This window comes from Perissodus microlepis, chromosome 11 (assembly GCF_051167445.1).
Source record: "Perissodus microlepis isolate ML-2025 ecotype Zambia chromosome 11, ASM5116744v1, whole genome shotgun sequence".
NCBI lineage: Eukaryota > Metazoa > Chordata > Actinopteri > Cichliformes > Cichlidae > Perissodus > Perissodus microlepis.
In genome coordinates, this window is record NC_140471.1 from 35449895 (window position 1) to 35470000 (window position 20106).

At 44.5% G+C, this 20106-nt stretch overlaps 1 protein-coding gene across 2 annotated transcripts; it reads right to left on the reverse strand.

The window, feature by feature from the left end:
• Positions 1–3566: 3566 nt before the first annotated feature.
• hjv (hemojuvelin BMP co-receptor) lies at positions 3567–16988 on the reverse strand. 2 transcript variants are annotated; one of them, XM_084944468.1, is made up of 5 exons: positions 16752–16988; positions 12625–12675; positions 8211–8330; positions 5278–5822; positions 3567–4909 (listed from the first exon to the last, which is right to left on the reverse strand). In XM_084944468.1, the coding sequence occupies exons 3-5, from the start codon at positions 8287–8289 to the stop codon at positions 4277–4279; spliced, it is 1257 nt and encodes a 418-aa protein (XP_084800594.1). In that variant the 5' UTR covers positions 8290–8330; positions 12625–12675; positions 16752–16988; the 3' UTR covers positions 3567–4276. The 2 variants fall into 2 exon arrangements, with proteins under 2 accessions (XP_084800594.1, XP_084800593.1); XM_084944467.1 differs by lacking the exon at positions 16752–16988 and adding an exon at positions 14128–14295.
• Positions 16989–20106: the final 3118 nt, after the last annotated feature.

The window sequence follows — 20106 nt, forward strand, 5'->3', positions numbered from 1 at the left end:
TCTGCTTGTTCAAGCATGCAGACGTTTAGCTGTGCAGCTTATCCCAGCTGCTGGGAATAGACATGCATTTGGTTGGCAGACAAATATTGAAATTCAAGCACAAACTCTGAAAAATGGTGCAAAAATATCAAGAATAATAGTTTTAAATGTTTGAAATAAAAGGTAAGCAAAGGTAAGGAAGACATTTAAAACTGACTTGTTATCCTGCGATGGTCCAGACTTCGGTTTGGTCCCTGCTCCTCTGGTCTGTGGTCCTGTCCTGTGGAGGCTGTGATGTGAGGTCTTCATGCTCCTGATGCTCATATTTAAGCTCCGTCCGTCGTGTGTTGAAGCAGATTCCGAGGAAGCCGTCGGCTCGCTTCTCAGAAGGTTTGACATCAGTTTTTTTTTTCTGCTAAGTCACTTTCCACTTTCCAGGACGATCCGGAGACTCTCAGAGCTGAGTCAGAGTTACACTGAAGGTGTTTCCTGCCTGCACGTTATATCACATGATTAAATAAGGGAATTTCCTGATCTTCCTTATTATTCACATTTCACAATAACTCTGCGTTTCATTACTTGTAGTGAGGCACTTACTCATACATACATTAAATAACCACAAAGCACAGAGATGTAAAAGGAAAACAATACTTTAATACTTTTTTCACTCTTCTAGTAGAGGATATCGTATATGGCACATAAAGACACGCTTTCAGAGAAAATGCTGATTGGACAATATTTGAAAGCCTTAAAATTCACACATTTCATTCACACATTTTGCAAACCACTGTTTGGTGCACTTGGTAAGTGGACTGGCATTTCTAGTGTCACTGACCTTCAAAAACACTTCACACTGCACGCATGCAGGGATTTATTTTATTAATAGTGTTGTATAATAGTGTGCAGGCGGCACAGTGTGGATGGCTGTCTGCGTCTATGTGACAGGCTGGTGAGCTGTCCAGGTGTACCGCGCCTCTCGCCCTAAGACGGAAGAGAATGGATGGAGCGTGTTTATGTATTACATATACGCGACAATATAGTCACACAGACGACCATCACAGGAAATGATGAAGCCGGAAAAAAGTTGCCTTTAGGGCTTTTTTAATAGTAAAAAAAAAGCATATAGGTAAAGCATATAGGGAGCTGAAAAATAGTGGAAAGGAATTTTTGCCCCAAGTAGAGGACAAGTAGAGGAGTGTCTGCAGAGCTTTGCTACAGTAGCACCAAAAATGTGATCAGAATGCTGTTTTATGCAAATAATGAACATTTGGGCGGTCGTGAAGTTTTTCAGTCCTCAAATGAACACCTGCAGGCTGGGCGGATCCAAATTTGGAAATAAGTCACACGTCTGAGGAAAAGACCTCAGGAATGCTGGAGAGATTAGATGTCTCAGCTTGGGATTGCGTCAGTGTTCCCCTAAAAGAGAGGGAGGAGCAGGGCTGTCGGCTTTGTTAGACAGTTTGAACACCTACAGTAAGTGTTGAAAGATGGCTGCAGGGTGATTTGGGTCCAGGTTCATGTTCACTTCTGATTAAATGAAGGTGGATCATCAGCCTGAAATGAAATTATGATTAAAAATCGTTAAAAAAAACAAATGAAGTAAAATTAAGAAGAAGAAAAATAAAAGTGTCACCATTTTTCTTTATAAAGTGACACATTTGACCTGAACATCCTGGATTATACTCGCAGGACTTTGCTGACTGTTTGAATAACTCCTGAATAATCCAGCCTGCTTATTGATTCATTGTGTGTCTTTGTTTGCTCATGGTGAGTCACGTTGTTTGACCCACGTTCCCTTTCAGTTTGTGATTTTAGCTTTTCCTTGGAAAAATGAGGGTTTACAAGCACTTCAGTTTTACTGCAGCTTTTTGTGGTGGGCACGAACGTGATGCAACTCACTCAGTCATCCTTCTGCTCGGTTTGCTGTTCACTTCTGTTTAAAATTACTTTGATTCAGCGATTAATCAGATCTGAGTGATGATGAAATTACATTTAAATTTGTAGAGGAAACATTTCAGGCTGCAGGAATGCCATGTCATCATTTTCTCTGCTTGGATGTGATTCTTTGGAAGTCTGAGGCTTTTACTTTCATAGCGTTTCAGGCAAACACATAACAACCCCGTGTGTCTCCGCCTCTGTGACCAGGGCCTGTCCCCTGCTATTCTTACACTGAAGCACACTCTTACACTCTCTGTTTTCAGGCCACTGCAGCTGTGTGCGAGCACTTCGCCTGGTGGCTCCTCTGGGGAACAACGTGAACAGGAAAGAATCCAAAGACACAAAAAGATGCAAAGCAAGCAGAGAGAGACTTTGTCTCTAGAAAAAAAACCCCAAAGTGAGACAGAAAGACAACGAGATGTCGACAACACGTCTGCGTCTCCACACTCGTGATCTCCTCTGTGAGTTTACTGTGGATCGCTTTCGCTGCACTGCAAACAGGAAGATTTAAATTATCTTTATTGTCAACAAAATAAAGTGCAGTCCCTGCAGAGTCAAGAGAAACAGTTTGAATAGAATTACAAAAGAATCCAATATGAAAGAGTCATAAACACGATGTCTGCACAGTATTTGTGAGACTGAATTGGAGGAAATTACTTGTAATTCAAAGCTGCTATTTAGATCCTGTATCTTTTGCCTGATGGCTGCATTTGGGTGTTGTTCCAGAGGAACAGCCGAGTTCCTGCTGTGCAGCTGGGGACCCGCACACAGAGGCAGTAGCACAGGATGCTCTCGATAAACATCGACAGCAGGACACCGGCAGCTTTTGAAGGCTGTTATTTTTAATGTATTCTATGTACTTTATTTTGTTTTGTATAGTATGATATTATTTCTAATCTTATTCTATTGTTGCTGTTCTTCTGTTTCTTAATCTTTACTGCTCTTAAATTGTAACCGTGACCAAACATTTCCCACTCGTGGGACTAAAAAAAAGGTTTATCTGGTATTAATTTTCCTGAGGATTCTCAGGAAATAGAGCTTCTGCTTTTCACCCACAGTAGACACACTGCGGTGCAGTCCTCCAAGCTCCGGGGAGGTTTACTGAACAAATGGTAAAAAAAAAGAACCGGGGTAACAAAGGGCTTCTTTTTTATCCTGGGTCCTCATTCAGCCACAAACACATCAGATGATGGAAATTTGGGTTCAATGTTTTGCATCAGGACATTTCAGTTCACGGTGGTAGAGGAGCTGAAACGGTCTCGTCTGAACTTCATTTGATGCCGTTTGTCTAAATAGTAAAAGCAGACAAAGACACGCTGTAGAAGAGAGCCAGAGATGAATAATAGCTCAGATCACATGCAGTGAGTAAAGAAGAACTACTCATGTTCATCATGGGAGTCCCCAGCAGCCTATTGCAGCATAACTAAGGGAGGATTCAGGGTCACCTGGTCCAGCCCTAACTATATGCTTTAGCAAAAAGGAAAGTTTGAAGCCTGATCTTGAAAGTAGAGATAGTGTCTGTCTCCTGAATCCAAACTGAAGCTGGTTCAACAAGTAAGCCTGCAGCGTGAGAGCGACGTGCTCTTGTACTGTACTGGAACATCAAAATAAAACAAAATCACAAACTATTCAACATTTCACGAGGAAATCTTTATTATCAGATTGTTAATTAGCAGCTAAATTAATTAGTTTTTTCTTTTGCACACAGATTTTTTTTAAGGTTCTGGATCAGCTGCAGTGATGCACAAACATTCGGGGCTCCGATTAAAGTCTGCGGCCCCTGAAAGTTTCCAAGCGGCTCCGTTCCATCCAGACTGTCACCATCAGGATGCCATCTGCTGGTTTTATGGTCCCACAAATGTCTCTGCGGGGTTTTCATCCACGGTAGACACACTCCCATGCAGTCCTCCAAGATATAGCGCAATGCTGAAATTACATGATGTGAGTAACTGCCTAATGTCGACTGGTCTGAATACAAGAGGGAGTGAAAAAAGAGTTTAACGGGAGAACCGTAACATAAAGTTCAAAGAGCGAAACAAACAGGCTGCAGTGACACTTGTCTCAGTTTCAATTCAGCTCTTTGTGTTTTAGAGCTTGACTTTTCTCCGTGGCTAGCTAACGGACCAACAACAGCACAAAGACGCGTGGCGCACATATATTCTACACCGGCTCCATCTGACAGGCAGACGGGCCACGCCCACACGTGAGCTTCCTCTGTGGGACCATAAAACCAGCTTCAGGTGTCAGCAGTGATGTCAGCGTCTGGGACATCACGTTTAGGTCCTCTTCCAGGTGCTGTGTTTGGGAAATTTTCCAAACATTTCCTTCAGCTTCACAGTCTGAGGTCACTTCCTGTTTCTCAGGGCCTGCTAAGAGTTCCCAAAATGCTAAGCAGCAGCAGCAGCAGCAGCAGCGTGAGGTGAGGTCGTGTGTGCCCTGCAGATCCAACCAGCAGCAGGTGAACCCCCTCCCTGTCTGGGATCATGGTTTGGGCATCCTGCAGTGCACTGACAGCGGCCATGCTGGAGTTTAGGTCTCCGCTGGCGATCAGGTCGAACACGCAGGCCCGAAAGTAGACGTCTCGAGCAGGAAGCAGCGCCGCGCAGTGGTCCTCAGCGCTGAGGGCGGTGGACATCAAAGGGTCTGATGGTGGTGGGTGAAGTGTGTTGAGTCTCTGGGAGGGGGGGCAGCCCCACACGCACAGCTGCAGGTCCTGCTCAGGCCTGAACGCCTCAACGACGCCACGTGGCGAGAGGACCGAGAGGCCGAGCGAGCGGCCGCTCTGACGCACCACCAAGACCGTGCCGACGTGCACCGCTCGGATCTCGGCGTGCCGGCCGGGATTCAGAGACCGAACCGTGAGGCTGCGATGACCTCGCCACTCGCCGCTCCACATCGAGCCGTCAGCGAAGGCGGCGGGGACGTTATCCAGTTCGGCCTGGTACAGCTGCTGGTCGATACACTGACGCCAGTTCTTGAAGATGATGGTGATCTGAGAGGAAAAAGAAGACATTAAATGTCGTTTTCCATAATAGCTCTGTGATTATTTTCATTTTGGGGTCGTAAATGTTTATTTCTGTTCACTGTTACATTTTTATTTGCTGTTATTGTGACATTTTGTCAGTTTTCAGCATGTCTGACATTCATTTCTCTCTTTTCACAGTAAACTGCATTTTGTGCACTGGGCTGTAGTTTGAGCACAATGCGACGGGGCTCTATCGGTCAGCCCTGCAGCAGACTGACGGCATGCAGGGTGTACCCCACCTCACCCTCTGCTTGGATCCCCCCCCGACCGTAAGTTGAGGTTTACATGAGAAGCTGATGGTGCATTTGACTGCTCCTGTAAGTGTCAGCACTCACCTTGGTGAGAACTGTGGCGTACATGCCTCCCCTGGCTGGTGAGCTGGTGGCTTGTACGTACAGATACTCATTGTCAATGAGAGGCCACGCCCCCGGAACGGCACATGTGTGGAAGTCATTGTTGAAAGTTCTGATGTGCGGGTCTCCGAACACGCTGCAGTGCAGGTATTCGGGTGTCTGCCCCTCCCTGCTGAAGAAGCTCCTCTCATAGAGGCAGGTGTCCCCCGACAGCGTTTCAGCAGGGGGGGCCCGGGGCTGTGCCGTGGGCCCGACCCGGGGGCAGCGATGCTGGATGAGCAGATCTTCGATTCCTTGGACCGCAGAGTGGTAAGCGAGGTCACCACGACACGCTCGCGACAGCCTCTTGGTGCACATGGCGTACGAGCGCAGGGCGCTGCAGTAACCGGCGTTCGCCGCCTGCCTGCTGACAGCTGCTGCTCCTCCTCCTGCTGCCCCACCGCCGCTGCCACTACTGCTGCTGCCCAGGTCCAGCGTTGCAGCCACAAAATCCGAGTTACACCTCAGGATATGACAGGAAGCTGTAACTGATAAGAAGGAGAAAGTGTTTAGCATAAACAGGCTTACGGACACTCGAACTAGGGCTCCCACCATGCAGTAGTTTTCACATTTGCATCAGGGAGAACATCAGAACTGCTGTGGCAATCCTTTGTGAATAAAGGAGAAGCTCAAAGTAGCTTCTTCTTATACGGGGTTGACTCTGGAGAACAAGTGGACACTGGAACTGCAAGTTTTGCCACGTCCACATTGACTTTTAGACTTTTACCGTCACAGTTCTGGAGGTTGCTGAAAACCAGTTTCATGCAAGTGAAGCCAAATAAGGAAAAGCTATCCTGGGTGTACCGAACTGGCTTCCTAGTTTAGTCTCCAGGAGCCTGTAATACAATAATACTGCAGTCTCAGCATTTTCTGGACTGAAATGATGTGAAGAATAAATATAAAAATATATTTCAAATGTAGGACTAGCTTACTTTGAAATTTGATTTGGTAAATGGTAAATAGACCAGACAGGTCGCATCACTAACAGAGAGAGAAAGACAACAATGGGCACTCACATTCACACCTATGGACAGTCCAGGTCTCAAACTCTCGACTCTCATTATTCAAAAATTCTATTAATATGAAGGCAATATGAGCAGAGTGTTACAGGCATGGGCAGTGTAGTCCATGCTGCAGGGAGCATGGACTGCTGTTATGTGTCTGTGAGCGAGGGAGGGAGAAAAAGGAAAAGTACGAGTTGTCACCGAGCAGAAACGGGAGCTGGAAGCATGTAAATATAATAATAACCACTGCAGCCAAGAAGAGTGCCTGACGAGCCCAGCTGTAAGTAAGCTATTAAGACTCGACTGTACGCTGTGTTCGTGTTTTCCTCCAAAACAATAAGTTCTGTTGGAGCAGCCTTTCAACGCCTCTCTCTGTCTCTCGCTAGCAAAGTTCACCCAGACAACAAAGTAAAGCTAGTTTTCAGCTACGAGCCCGACACGAACCCGACGTATTAGCCAGAGCAGAGGTCCTTTTACTACCGCGGCGATCGTGGCTCAAGAGTTGGGAGTTCGCCTTGTAATCGGAAGGTTGTCGGTCTCGGTCGTTGTGTCCTTGGGCAAGACACTTTACCCGTTGCCTACTGGTGGTGGTCAGGACGGCTGTGGCTACAATGTAGCTGCCATCACCAGTGTGTGAATGGGTGGATGACTGGATGTGTAAAGCGCTTTGGGGTCCTTAGGGACTAGTAAAGCTAGTAAAGCGCTATACAAATACAGGCCATTTACTATGGCTCGGAGCCGCGCACCTGGCTGAGGTACAGTAAAGTACAAACATGTTGAGGGATTGGCTGTGTTAGTTCAGATTAATGTGTACACTGATGTCTGCATTTTTATTTTGTTAAATACGAACAAAATGATAGAAGTGCTGCCACGAGGAGAAGGAGCTTTGTTTAGTTGGTGGACCAATGAAAGGCTTCAGTTAGTTAAGAGTGAGAAAACAATGCATTCACGTTTGCAGTTTTGTCGTGTTACAAAACAAAACACTACATTTCAGGAAATATCAGTGGGTGGTTTCTTGTTTGTTTGATTTTTTGTACTACTTTGAGCACTAAAGTGGTCCTCCAATGAGATGACGGTGCCAGCAGCGGCCCACGGCTCATTTGAGTTTGAGACCCCTGGTATAGAATCACCATTAACCTAACCGCACTAACTGCATGTCTTTGGACTGTGGGGCTGGGAGAGGACCCGTACATGCCACACAAAACAAGGATTTGAACCCAAGACCTTCTTGCTAACCACAGCACCACAGCGGTTTAAAACTCTTTGCTGCTTACAGTTAAATTTAAAAAAACAACAGGCATACAGACACATCTGAGCATCTAAGACAAAGACTGTTTGGGATGCATTTCCAGCCATACATCCGTGTTTGATGGATCTTCCAGGAATTCTGCTATTTTCAGGAGAACTGGTCAGCAGGTGGTGCTTTCATACATGCTGATCTATGACAGAGTCTGCTCTGGAGCAGGTGTGGAGTGGTGTTGTTGCTCGGAAAGTCCGAAAATTCTAGCAAAAAATAAAACACAAGCTTTTAAGAATCCACTGGCACTCTGTCTCTCCAATGGGAGGCTTTTATTTTGAAGGCCCTAAGCTACTGCTAAAGGCTGATACCTGAGACATGCATTGATTAATGCTCAGCTGAAAGGCTGCTGGTTAAAAATCCATATTCTTACATGTTGGCAAATAAATATTTAAAGGATCAAAATAACAGTTTGTGGTTATTATCGCTAATGGCTTTCCACTTCCTGTTGGGCTCTCAAGATGAAGAACTCTCCTGTTTTGTCTGTAATGTACTGTGCAGTCTTTTGTTTATCTGTGTTTGTGTGTGTGTGTGTGTGTGTGTGTGTGTGTGTGTGTGTGTGTGTGTGTGTGTACCTTCAGGTAAAGAAACCTGGACGAGCAGCAGAGTCAAGTGGATCCAGCACTTCCACAGCAAGGCAGCCCAGAGCGCCATCAGCAGGCTCACAGCAGGTCGTTCAGTCAATCAGCACCAGTCTGAAAAATGCCACAGACATGTGCCACACTCACCTGTCTGTTACCTGTTAGCAGCCAAACCCTGTAACCCGCCTCCACTTGTAAATGAGCTGGTTCGTTTGCTCTGATAAGGATTTCTGATCATGATGATGCTCTGAGTGGGAACTGGTAGCTCTCTTCCCCTCTCATGATGCTACTCAGTATGATTCACTGGCAGGCTCATGTGATAATTAAATATTACAGTCCATCAGTGATTTCACTGCACATGAGTTCATCTGTCTGATTGCAATCATCATTCTCTTTAAAACTGATCATCAGAGTTCGTATTAATTCTGTGGTTGACTGAAACCAGTCACTAACATAATTTTGACTTCCAGGTAGGGGTGGGCGATATAAACGATATACGATATAAACGATATACGATAGGGATTTTGACTATACCGCTCTACCGGGATAGCGCATGTTGATGACGTCACCAAGCGGCGCCTGTTCTGGTCGAAAGCATCGCAGCGGCTAAAACCATTATCATCTGCAAATTATGGCGGGTGACAGTCATAGCAAAGAAATGAAGCACTTTTGAAATAAGGGGAAAGCCAAAACTCCTCCACTTCCGTAACATTGATTCATTAATGCTGAATTCTCTCGCAGCTGTTCTGTTCCCATGTTGTTGGAGTATATTAATGACTAACCTCGTATTGTGGATGAATGATCTCAGTTGTTCTCCTGACTGAAGTTTGGCCCGTGTACAGCATCCTGCTATGCGATTGCATTTGTCCCTGACCACCAGAATCCCTCACGTTAACTTTTATCGAGTGGAAAAAAAGTTGGCGTTTATCCTCCAGCTTCACTGTGCTAATGTTATGCTAACATAGCTGTGTCGCTAGCAATCACGTAGCACAACATTATATACCAGGTAGTCCAACTTCAGTAACCCTACAAACGCCACTGCTGTTTAGTTTTCTGTCTTCATTTATGTTGGATGTGGTAGCAGAGCTGTACGTTTGAATTAGTTTCAAAAATCTCTGGTATGAAATGTTTAGGTGTAAACTAGCGAGCTAACTTCCTGCTAACTTGTAACTCCGTTAAATTTAATAAATTCAGTTTTCATGGATGTTAAACTTAATTGTTACACCTGCTAAAGCAGCAATGCTGATGATTTTATTAAAAATGAAAGAATTTAGACCGTTTTTAACTCTCAGCGTTCGTTTGACTTTGGGACCTGAAGCGGACGGAGTTTTGGACCCAGATTACTCCGTGAAGCTCCTCACTAGGCAGCCGTAACGCTCTGACAATCCATCAAGCAGTGCGGCTTACCAAAGTTGTACTAAAACATTTTTAACAGATTTCTGCAGCCAAAATCGGTTTGAGGTCAGTAAGCACAACCAGAATTCATACATAAGGAACACTCTCAATTTTTGAGAAAATTAAAGTATTTTAAGTCCTTATAGTGTGGAAAATATGTTATACAGAAGAAAAGAATATATCGCGATATATATATCGTTACCGCACATGCTTCAAATTATATCGCGATATGGATTTTAGGCCATATCGCCCAGCCCTACTTCCAGGCATGAATCCCTCCTTTCAGCACACTCCTACATGTTTTCAAATCCAGACTGTAGACATGCATAGACTGTAAAAAAGAGAGATTTCACCGCTACCCTCGAGTCACCAATTAGTTTTGTATCTCTCTGTTTTGGGTTTTAGTGTTTTGGCTTTGTCCATGCTGATGTGACCGTACTAAAACAAATATGTGGAGTGCCAAGTTATCATCTAATGCTACCACGCTTAGTTAGCAATCTGCATCCATAAACTATACAGGTAGAACACAGGGGCACAGATTCCTGCTAATTAGGCTAAGCAGGTAGCTCTAGGCCTCACCTAAGTTGGTGCGACAGTCACTGGATGTTCCAAGTGCGGTGATGAATCTGCATAAAGATGTGGGCTTGAGCACAGCCTTGGTTTGAAAATGTGGAGACGACAGTGGAATTCAGGAGGAGCACCTCAGCATTGTCCCCCCTCACCTAACAGCACTGTGTCTGCAGTGGAAACCTTCAGGTTTCTAGGGTCCCAGTCTGTCAGAACCTGGAGCAACATACAATACTGACTGAATCTCCAAAGAGGCCGAGCAGAGGATGTACTTCCTGCTGCAGCTCAAAAAGTTCAACCTGCCTCTGAAGCTGCTGATCTGTCTACACTCTGCTCGTCCGTCACTGTATGGTTTGGATCACCCGCCAAACAGGACAAGAACAAACTACAATGGACAGTGAGGTCTGCAGGATTTGAACAAATCCAGAATTGACACACACAACCTTTTCACATTCCTCCCCTCTAGAAGGCGCTACAGAGCACGCACATCAAAACAAGCAGACATCTGTAGTTTCTTTCCAAAGGCCGTCACGCTGATAAACACATTGTCTCTGTACTCAAACATTCAGCATTCCTGCAGCTGAAAGCATGCTGTATAATACATATACTGTACAGTTGTTTCATAATTTATTGATTATTGAGCACAGTTCCTTGGTCCACATTCTTAGTCAAAAAGGCAGGTAGGGCTGACCTAAGATGTCTCTGAGTTGGACATCTTTTATATAAACTATTCATGTGAACAAGAATTCAGATAGATATGAAAAACAAATACACCGGGATGTCGTGCTTGGAGAAAACTCTCCTGAGTTTCTCTGATACACCGGCTACATAGGGGATGACAATGTTGTTGAGTCTGTCTTTCTTATCCTCCCTCGCTGGTGTCTGATCTTCTCTTCTGATGCACAGAAAAGAAGATGACGACATCCCAGTGTACTTCAGACCCAGCAACACACTCAGACAAGACTTGGCGGTCCATCTGCATCTAAAGGTCAAAGGTCACTCTTTCGAGGATGCCAATGTTCACATTTTGGACAGAGAGGACAGATGGTTTGAAAGAGGAGTGAAAGAAGCCATTTACGTCCACTGTGAGCGACCATCTTTGAACAGAGGCGGTGGTTTACGACACCGACTGTCTGCCATCTATAATCCAGTGTTGAGTTCCCTCCCCAGACGCCTTAACGCCCACTCACATCCTGGGCCATCTGACCTCAGGAAATCACATGATAGGGTGGGGCCAGGTTTCACAATGAGCTCACCTGATTGTGACCCACACCCGTTTTCACCCCTTGGCTCATGTGATTTGGTGGAGGATCATCAGGGGGTCCTTTGTCCCTCTTTGGGGGGAAACTCCCACTGGGTTTAAATCTGGGACTCTCCACCATTTGACCCTAGAACTGAAGAAGCTTCTCATCTGATAGTCATGTGCTTTTTGTATGCGCTGTGGTGTTTTTTTTTCTGTTCTCAAACTGATCTCCCTGTTGGAGCTCAGTCTGGGGGGAGTTCTTTTTTCTCCTCGTCTTTCCTCATGTTGTGTATTTTCCATTGTTATACCTCTCTGACCTGATCGTCTTCTACCGCTGCTCCATGAAAGTGTGCTGACATCCTGCATCTGTGTGTGGTTCTCCAGCTGCACCATGGCACACAAAAAGGCACATCCTCTTCCCTCCCTGAAGGACCTGTGCAGCACTCGCTGTCTCAGGAGGACACGCAGCATCCTACGGGACTGCACACACCCAGGACACCGGGTGTTTACGCTGCTGCCGTCTGGCTGGAGGTTCAGGCTGCCGAGGTCCCGGACCAACAGACTCAAGGACAGCTTTTACAACAGGGCAACAGCCCTAATCAATGCCAACAGCTGACCTGATTGGCTACATCCCTGGACTTTTGGGTGGGCAATAACAATAATAATGTGCAATAAACTTTCACTCACTCTTTTATTTTTTATTAAATCATTACTTTTTTTTGCTCAAACCTTTCTTGCACTTGGACAAATCCACTTAAATTCCTCTGTTGTGTTTGTCGTGCTTAGTTGTGCTTATGCCGTGGGACAGTTTCCAGTTCCGTTGTACTATTGTGCTAAGCATGACTGTGCAATGGAAACAAAGAGTTATCTTATCTTATTCATGAAAACCTCAGGAACGGAAGAATGACCAGTTCCTGTACTGTGAGTCAGCCACCAAAGACTCCTCTGTGAAAGTGTCCCGACTTTTACAGCAGAAAAAAACAACACATTTCGAGCCTTGTGCAACAATGTTTCGGGCCTTCGGTGTGAGTTTCCCCCCCTGTAAACAAATATACAGATGGATCTTTTCAACAGCGATTCACACATCTGAGGATAAAACATAAGAGTCACATTCCTTTTTTTCACTTTCTGTGGAATCGTGTGACTGTTTTCTCACAGTAACACAGATGTGACAGAGCGCCACCATCGGGACATTCAGCTCACCTGCATGATGCTCACTGGAACCTTCTTCTTCTCCAGGAGCCATTAGAAAACCTGCACACACAAATGTCACATGACTCGTGATCACCTGAACGATTCTTTAACATTTTTTCAACCCTTTGATTTTTTTTATGTCACGGTCAACTTAGCTGAGCTGAACCGAAGCTGCGCCGACACTTTCACTGTTTACTGTGACGTTCATGGATTCCATTCCTGTTACATTCTTTTATTGCTTTTATTGTCTATGTAGTTTTTGGTTGTCTACATTTTTATTATTAAACGTGTTTTTCCAGTCTGTTATTTATATCACACTCTGGCAGATGACTGGACCTCCCCGAGTCTGCTTCCTGGATGATCTGATATCGTCGTGTTGGTGTTGTTCCCACATCATCATGAAAATGTTGTTCCAGGTTCAACATTGCAAGTGACCAATCACATTCTTGTGACGTTATTCTTTTGCGCGCCAAGCCATTCGTGCATTTATGAAATTCCAATGTTGCAAGGACAATATCAATTCTGTTACCGTTTATTAAAGGGTCAGGGTCAGGGTCCGTTGATCGGCGGACAGAGGCGGTTTCTCGCAGCTTAAGTACAGTTTTTTGTTTTACGGCGGTTTTTCCCAAAGTAGCAAAAGTATGACGTCACAACATTCTGACTGGTCACTTGCAATGTTGATCCTGAAACAACATTTAGTATGATGATCTGGGAACAACACCAACACGACGATATCAGATCGTGCCTGGTTCCCACTGATGCCAAAGCGCTTGCTCATAGGGATCGTGTGATTGTTGGGGTTTTCTGTTTACTCACCCGTGAGCTAACTGTTGTTGGCATTTGATTTGCTGGCTTGAAGGGGAGGGGCTAAAAACAGCTCTTTAAATCTTCTATAGTAATAATAATAATAATAATAATAATGGATTGGATTTATATAGCGCTTTTCAAGGCACCCAAAGCGCTTTACAATGCCACTATTCATTCACACACTGGTGGAGGCAAGCTACGGTTATAGCCACAGCTGCCCTGGGGCAGACTGACAGAAGCGAGGCTGCCATATCGCGCCATCGGCCCCTCCGGCCAACACCAGTAGGCGGTAGGGTAAAGTGTCTTGCCCAAGGACACAACGACCAGGATCGAACCAGTGACCTTCCGGTTATAGATACGCTTCCCAACCCCCTGAGCCACGGTCGCCCCACAAATTTACTGGGACACAAATTTAGTAGAACTGAAGAATATGGATTTGGATCGACTTCAAGCACAAGACGAACGTTCAACTTGTTTCCTCGCTGCTTGGTTTTCTGTTCTCTCCAAACCACATTTATTGTCCCATTTCTCTCTGTTAACGTTATTTATATGTTCAATGCAAATGCTGCTTAAAAAATGTAAACAATTGATTATCTTTTGTTAATTAATGATGATTTATCACTTTTATCTGTTTCACGCTAGTTTTTGTGGAATAAAGACGTTAAAGGTGTGAAATTTGGTCAGAAGCTTTAATATGAGGCCTACCTGCTCAGAGTTGGTCCTCACTGATAAACTCAATAACAAAATTACTTTAGATCCTTAAATATCCTGTTTCTGCAGTTTCCTCCAAGTTAAGCAGATCTAAGTATTAATAAAAGAACGATAAATATTCAGCCCGAGTGATTCATTCAGGTCAACCTGCCTCCTTTTTTCTCTCTGCGCTGTAAAATGGACTCTTGTCTGTTTGTCTGTGTTTTTTCCTACAGAACAAACAGCAGCAGTCAGTGGGCGGGGCTTACTGCGATGGTTCCACACAGAACTTTGCGGACCGTCGTCTACATCTCGTTCCCGTGTGCTGTTAGCAGGAGGCAGTGTCAAAAATACGTTGAACACCTCAATAAATGATTGATGTTGTTGTCTGTTCCGTTAGGTTTTAGCTGCCACCACAGATCAAACTGTTCAAAAACCTCCACAAACACATGAAGTCACCACAAATGTGGAACTACTTCAGTGCTTCATAAAAGCAGCAAATAAGGAATAACGGTGTCACCAGGTCTGACCGGGAGACGCTAAGGCTGTGACTACAGAAAGGTGACCAGACTGCTCTCTGGAGTTGGTTACTGGGACACACACACACTTGGGAATGTGGGAATGAGGGGCCTCAGCAGGGGCCCCTGGGGGGTTCCAAATACGTGACACTGAACAGGGAGCATGCCGGCTGTTTCCTGCATTTCCAGTCTTTATATTGAGCTTTGGGCTTGAAATTGATCCTCAGTCAGTCAAAGGATTTATATAAAAACACTGAACTGGTCCTTTAAAATAATGACCAGCATGAATGGTGACAGACAGCTGTCAGCTGACCTTTAGCCCTCTTTAACAGCTGTGTGTGTGTGTGTGTGTGTGTGTGTGTGTGAGAGCTTGTTGTACTCGTCTGTTTACACAACTGCATGGTGAGGACTCGACCTCCTGTTGATAAGTGAGTCCCTATAAGGTGAATGATTAAATCTGAAGGTGTGTCCTCGGTTTAAGGTCTAATGCGATACACTAACATTAATATGCAAAGTTAGGTCTGCTGCAAATGCTCCTGGTCAGCGTCCTGTGTTTCCAGTAATGCAAACGTGACTGTGTGTGTTTTGGAGTGTGAGGGCTAAATTTAAACCTCAGTTGCTCTGCAGAGTTACGGTCACACAGGCTTATAAATACCCACACACAATATGAGCAGTTTATATGTATGAGCACACACACACCCTCTAATATCCATCAGAGTAACGTCTGTGTGACTCGGCGGGTTTAAAAATCCAAAGGATGTGATTGTTGTGCTCTTGAGTGTCTCTCGTCTCAGTGAGCATTACTAGCTGCCACTAACTTTGAAGCAGGGTGAATGACTCTCTGCACAGAGACTGCAACACTGGAAGGGTTAGAGAGCTGCCCACTGTGTTGGGGCACAGCCCGATCTATACCAGTAGCTTCCTCGCGTTCTTGCCTTTCACAATAAAAGCAGTTGACAAAATGTACATTTTGATGATAGACAAATGAATAAAATGTCTTATAAAAGTACGCCAAAGCAGTTTACCTTAAAACTCATGATTAAAATAAGAATATTAAGAAATATAATAATTAAAATTTTCTTGTCTTTGTTGTTGGACAAATGCATTAAAAACACTTTTGGTAAATAAACAGAAATAATTTGGATAAAGTGTTTGGGGAACTATTCCGGAGAAGTCAGACAATCTCTGCTACGCGGTTTCATAGCAGTACTGTGGTGTGCTGCGAAATCACACGCCAGCAGTTTACAGTGAATTCGTGTAACTAAAGTGTTTTCTGTTGGACAGCAGCTGCTAATTATTAAACCACATGAATTCACTTCTGCGAGACTGTATTCATCCAACAAAAAGTGAAAAAGTGTGTCAGGGTTTAACGATTACAGCAACGTGATGGTGAAACTACAAAGAGTCTCACTTAAGCCATGAAGGCGATCGTGGCTCAAGAGTTGGCAGTTCGTCTTGTAATCGGAAGGTTGCCGGTTTGAGCTCCGGTCGTTGTGTCCTTGGGCAAGACACTTCAGCCGTTGCCTACTGGTGGTGGTCAGAGGGCCTGGTGGCGCCTCGCCTCTGTCAGTGCGCCCCAGGGTGGCTGTGGTTACAATGTAGCTGCCATCACCAGTGTGTGAATGTGTGTGTGAATGGGTGGATGACTGGATGTGTAAAGTGCTTTGGGGTCCTTAGGGACTAGGAAAGCGCTGTACAAATACAGGCCATTTATTTTGTAGTTTCACTATTAGAGCCTAAAACAGGAACAAATCCAAGCCCATGCTCCAGAGCCAAAAGAAGAAAAACATAATTCTATATTTTTTATACTTTTAGAGCCTGAAATGAAATTTGCTAGAGGTGTGAACAAAAAGTTTTCCATAATTCATATTACAGTCCAAAACTACATGTAGGTGGTTTCTTCAGTGTAAGAAAAACTCTGTTCTGTGACGTCTGGAAGTGTTAGAGGTGATACTAAACCATAAATATTCAAATGCTGCTGAAAACACACAATGATTTTATATTCTTTATGTTGAAGGTAAATTAGTGATACAGCCTCAGGTAAAATCATAACAAATAATAATAAAAATCTGATCCAAGTTTGTAATTTTCTAATTATGTATTTTGTTTTTTGTCTCTTACCTTCTGCTGGTTCTGTCCGTCCATGTCTGCAGTTTATCGAAGGGAAATCGAGCCGAGCTCCTGAACCTGCTGCTAAAGGTCTCGGTCCAAAACTCTCCTAGACTCGACTCAGATCTCAGACTCAGTCCAGGTTAGTATCTGAGGATCTGACCCACCCCAGGTCCTGGTCTGGAACTTGTGGTGCGTTCACACTGGGAGCTTCAGTTGTTCCTAAATAAGTCTGCAACAACCACCTGCTGCACGACAACTGTCCTCGCACACACACACACACACACACACACACACACACACACACACACACACACACACACACACAGCGACAGTTTATTTATATTTCAGACCTCCATGAAGTCAAACTCTATTTGCATCCTGCTGCTGTTTTACTTGCTGTTTGTTTTTTCACATCTTTATAAGCATGCATATGTGTGGCTGACATAGAGCATTAGATGTAGAATATGAAAAGTGGCTGCACAAGACTTAAAGCTTCTTTTTGTACAATGCAGTGAAAGAAGTATAATTTTACTACAGTACAAAGTGTTTAAAATACATTTTATTTTAAAGTAAGCTTTAACATTAAACATATGGAGTACGATATCTTTATTATGCAGATTATAGTCGAGGAAGAAAAAGTATAAAGTGTTTTAATGTAGACATACCTGCTGCTAGGGGGTCAGCTAGCTGGGGATACAACAGGCCAACCCTGTGAGGGTAATGAGGGGGAGGGCCGGTGGTTCTGGGGGCAAACGCGGTTCCACGTAGCGGCAGCAGGTGGCAGCACTGTCACTTTGAGGATGCAGAAAATCACCTGCTGCTGTTTTAAGGTCATCGTCATTCAGACTTGCGGGTGATGACGTCAGAGCTGAGGCAGGTGGGAGCTACAATCAAACACTGCGTCTGCAGGTAAACACAGGTGATTGGCTCCTCCTCCATCGGCCCTGGGTGAAGTTCTGCGAGTGTGAACGAGGATGTAAGCGAGTGCAGATGGACGCTGCCGCAGGGCTTCCCAGGTTAAGTTGTTGGCCCTTTAAGCGTGAAGCGGGGCCCCTCTACGCCTCACTGAGCAGCTCCCAGAGCCTTTGTTAGTGTTTAGAAGTGGGGGTTTGTGGGTGGGGGTGGGGTGGGGTGGGGGTGCGGATTAAAACCAGCACTGACTGACTGGGACCCTCCACAGACCTGAAACAACAAGGCGACATGGACAGGCAGAGGGAGGCTGCACAGAGGTGAGCTCTTCTTCGTTTTCGCTTTTATCACAAGAACCTGAACTCATCACGTCAGCATGTGACGATGATCTGGTAAAATCACGTCAGGAGGGAGAAGCGGAACCTTTTAAACACTCGTCATGACTCGCGTCTCTGTGAACCTCAGAGGCGAAATGTTAAAGCGGTTCTCATGTTAGGACATCCAGGAGCTCCTAACCGCGGATGGGTCAGCTGAATCACAAACAGAGCTGAAAGGAAACTCTATACCCGCCAGAAAAAGTGCGTTCTACTTCATAAGTTTGTTATAATATAATTGTGATGGCTAAATGTTTATAAATGTTTATGTCCAATCAGAAAATGACTTTTTGCATTGAATATAAAACTCATCATTTTCTGTATAACATGTTCATTTAGTTTTTATAACATCTTTCGCTGGAAGAAGTTTAACTAAAAGAACAAGTTGTTAAGTACAAGTGTATTTATCAAGGTACAAAAGTGTAAAACTTGTTTTCAGCTGTGTTTTTCCTAATTAGTGTTACCGTTTAAAATAAATTAAAGATAGCGACATGTGTTCCACAGCTAACTTTAAAGAAAGACGTGTGTAACCTTTACACACACACATAAATCCTGTGAAGATCCCTTATTTGTCACATGCGGAATCGCAATCCTAACTTTACTTTTCTCTTATTTACCTGTAACTTTCTGTAAAGTCATGATAACTAATGGACGACAAATAAGTTATAAGTTGTATTACTGGCATGTTTTGTGTTTGGTTAAAAATTAAAAACAAACAAATAAAACCTGATAAATGTACAACAATCTTAAAATTAACGTGTAGCTTTAAACAAAATAATACTGCATAATATTACTACTCAGATGCATGTATTTCTGAGTTGTATATAATTACTATTATTACATGCAGTAATCCAAACTTTGTGTGTTGAAAGCAAAGTGTGCATCAGGGTTTAGTCTGAGGAGAGATTAGGATTACGAGGTTATTAAAATGAACTTGTTCTACAATGTCAGCTATGATGTAATATCCTCTGTAGTCACGGAAACACGGCTGTGCGTTTCAGGGTGTGTGGCGTGTTTCCTCCCGGGGTCGGGCAGGTCCGGGATGTGGTGCGCTGTTGTCATATCTCCCCTCCAATATTGCACTCGTCCCGGCCTCCCCGGCCCAGGGGTCACGACCCCGCCCCCTCCCCTCCAGGCCAGCGAGAGAGCAAAAGCAGCGCTGGAGCTCAGAGACGAGGTAGATTACAAATCACGAGCTAACCCACGGTTTTGTCCTCCATGTTGTTACGAAGTTTAAAAGCTTAAACAAAAAGCTTTTATCGTTTCATTTCCAATGATGAGGCCGCCTGACTGAAATAGCTCACAAAGCTTAAGAGCAACGATGAGAGCGACGTCGTGGATATTTAGCCTGAGCAAACTGTTTAGCTTGTTTAGAAACGCAGACAGCTTTCACGTCATCAGAGTAACGCTGCCTTTACGTCATCAGAGTAACGCTGCCTTTACGTCATCAGAGTAACGCTGCCTTTACGTCATCAGAGTAACGCTGCCTTTACGTCATCAGAGTGACAGCAAAGCTGTGCCGCAGAGACGAGGCTGCACTTGCATCGCTGTGATATCAAACAGCTTGTTGGGAAAAACAAAGGCTGATTCTTTTAACGCCTCTTTTTCACACACCTGTTCCTAAATGCATTTTGCAGTCCATATATTTCTTTTTAGCAAAATATGGCACCAGAGGCGCCTTCAGTGATGCCACTAAGGCTACGTTCACACTGCAGGCGAAAGCGCATCAAATCCGACTTTTTTGACCCTCTGCGACCCGTATCCCATGATGGTATGACAGTGTGAACGGCACAAATCCGATATTTTCAAATCCGATCTGGGTCACTTTCGTATGTGGTGCTGAATCCGATACAAATCAGATGTTTTAGAAAGCTGCTGTTTGACGGTCATGTCGCATTAAATCCGTCTTTTACATCACTGACACAAGACAGACGCCAATTATCAGCGCCGGAGAAGACATCGCGAACGCTTCCTGGCCATCCAGCGTAGATGTCAGTGAAACTGTTGGGAAGACAACGTTGGAGAAACGTGAACATTTTATTTGTTCTGTATAATCTGCAGATTCTGACAGAAATCTGCAG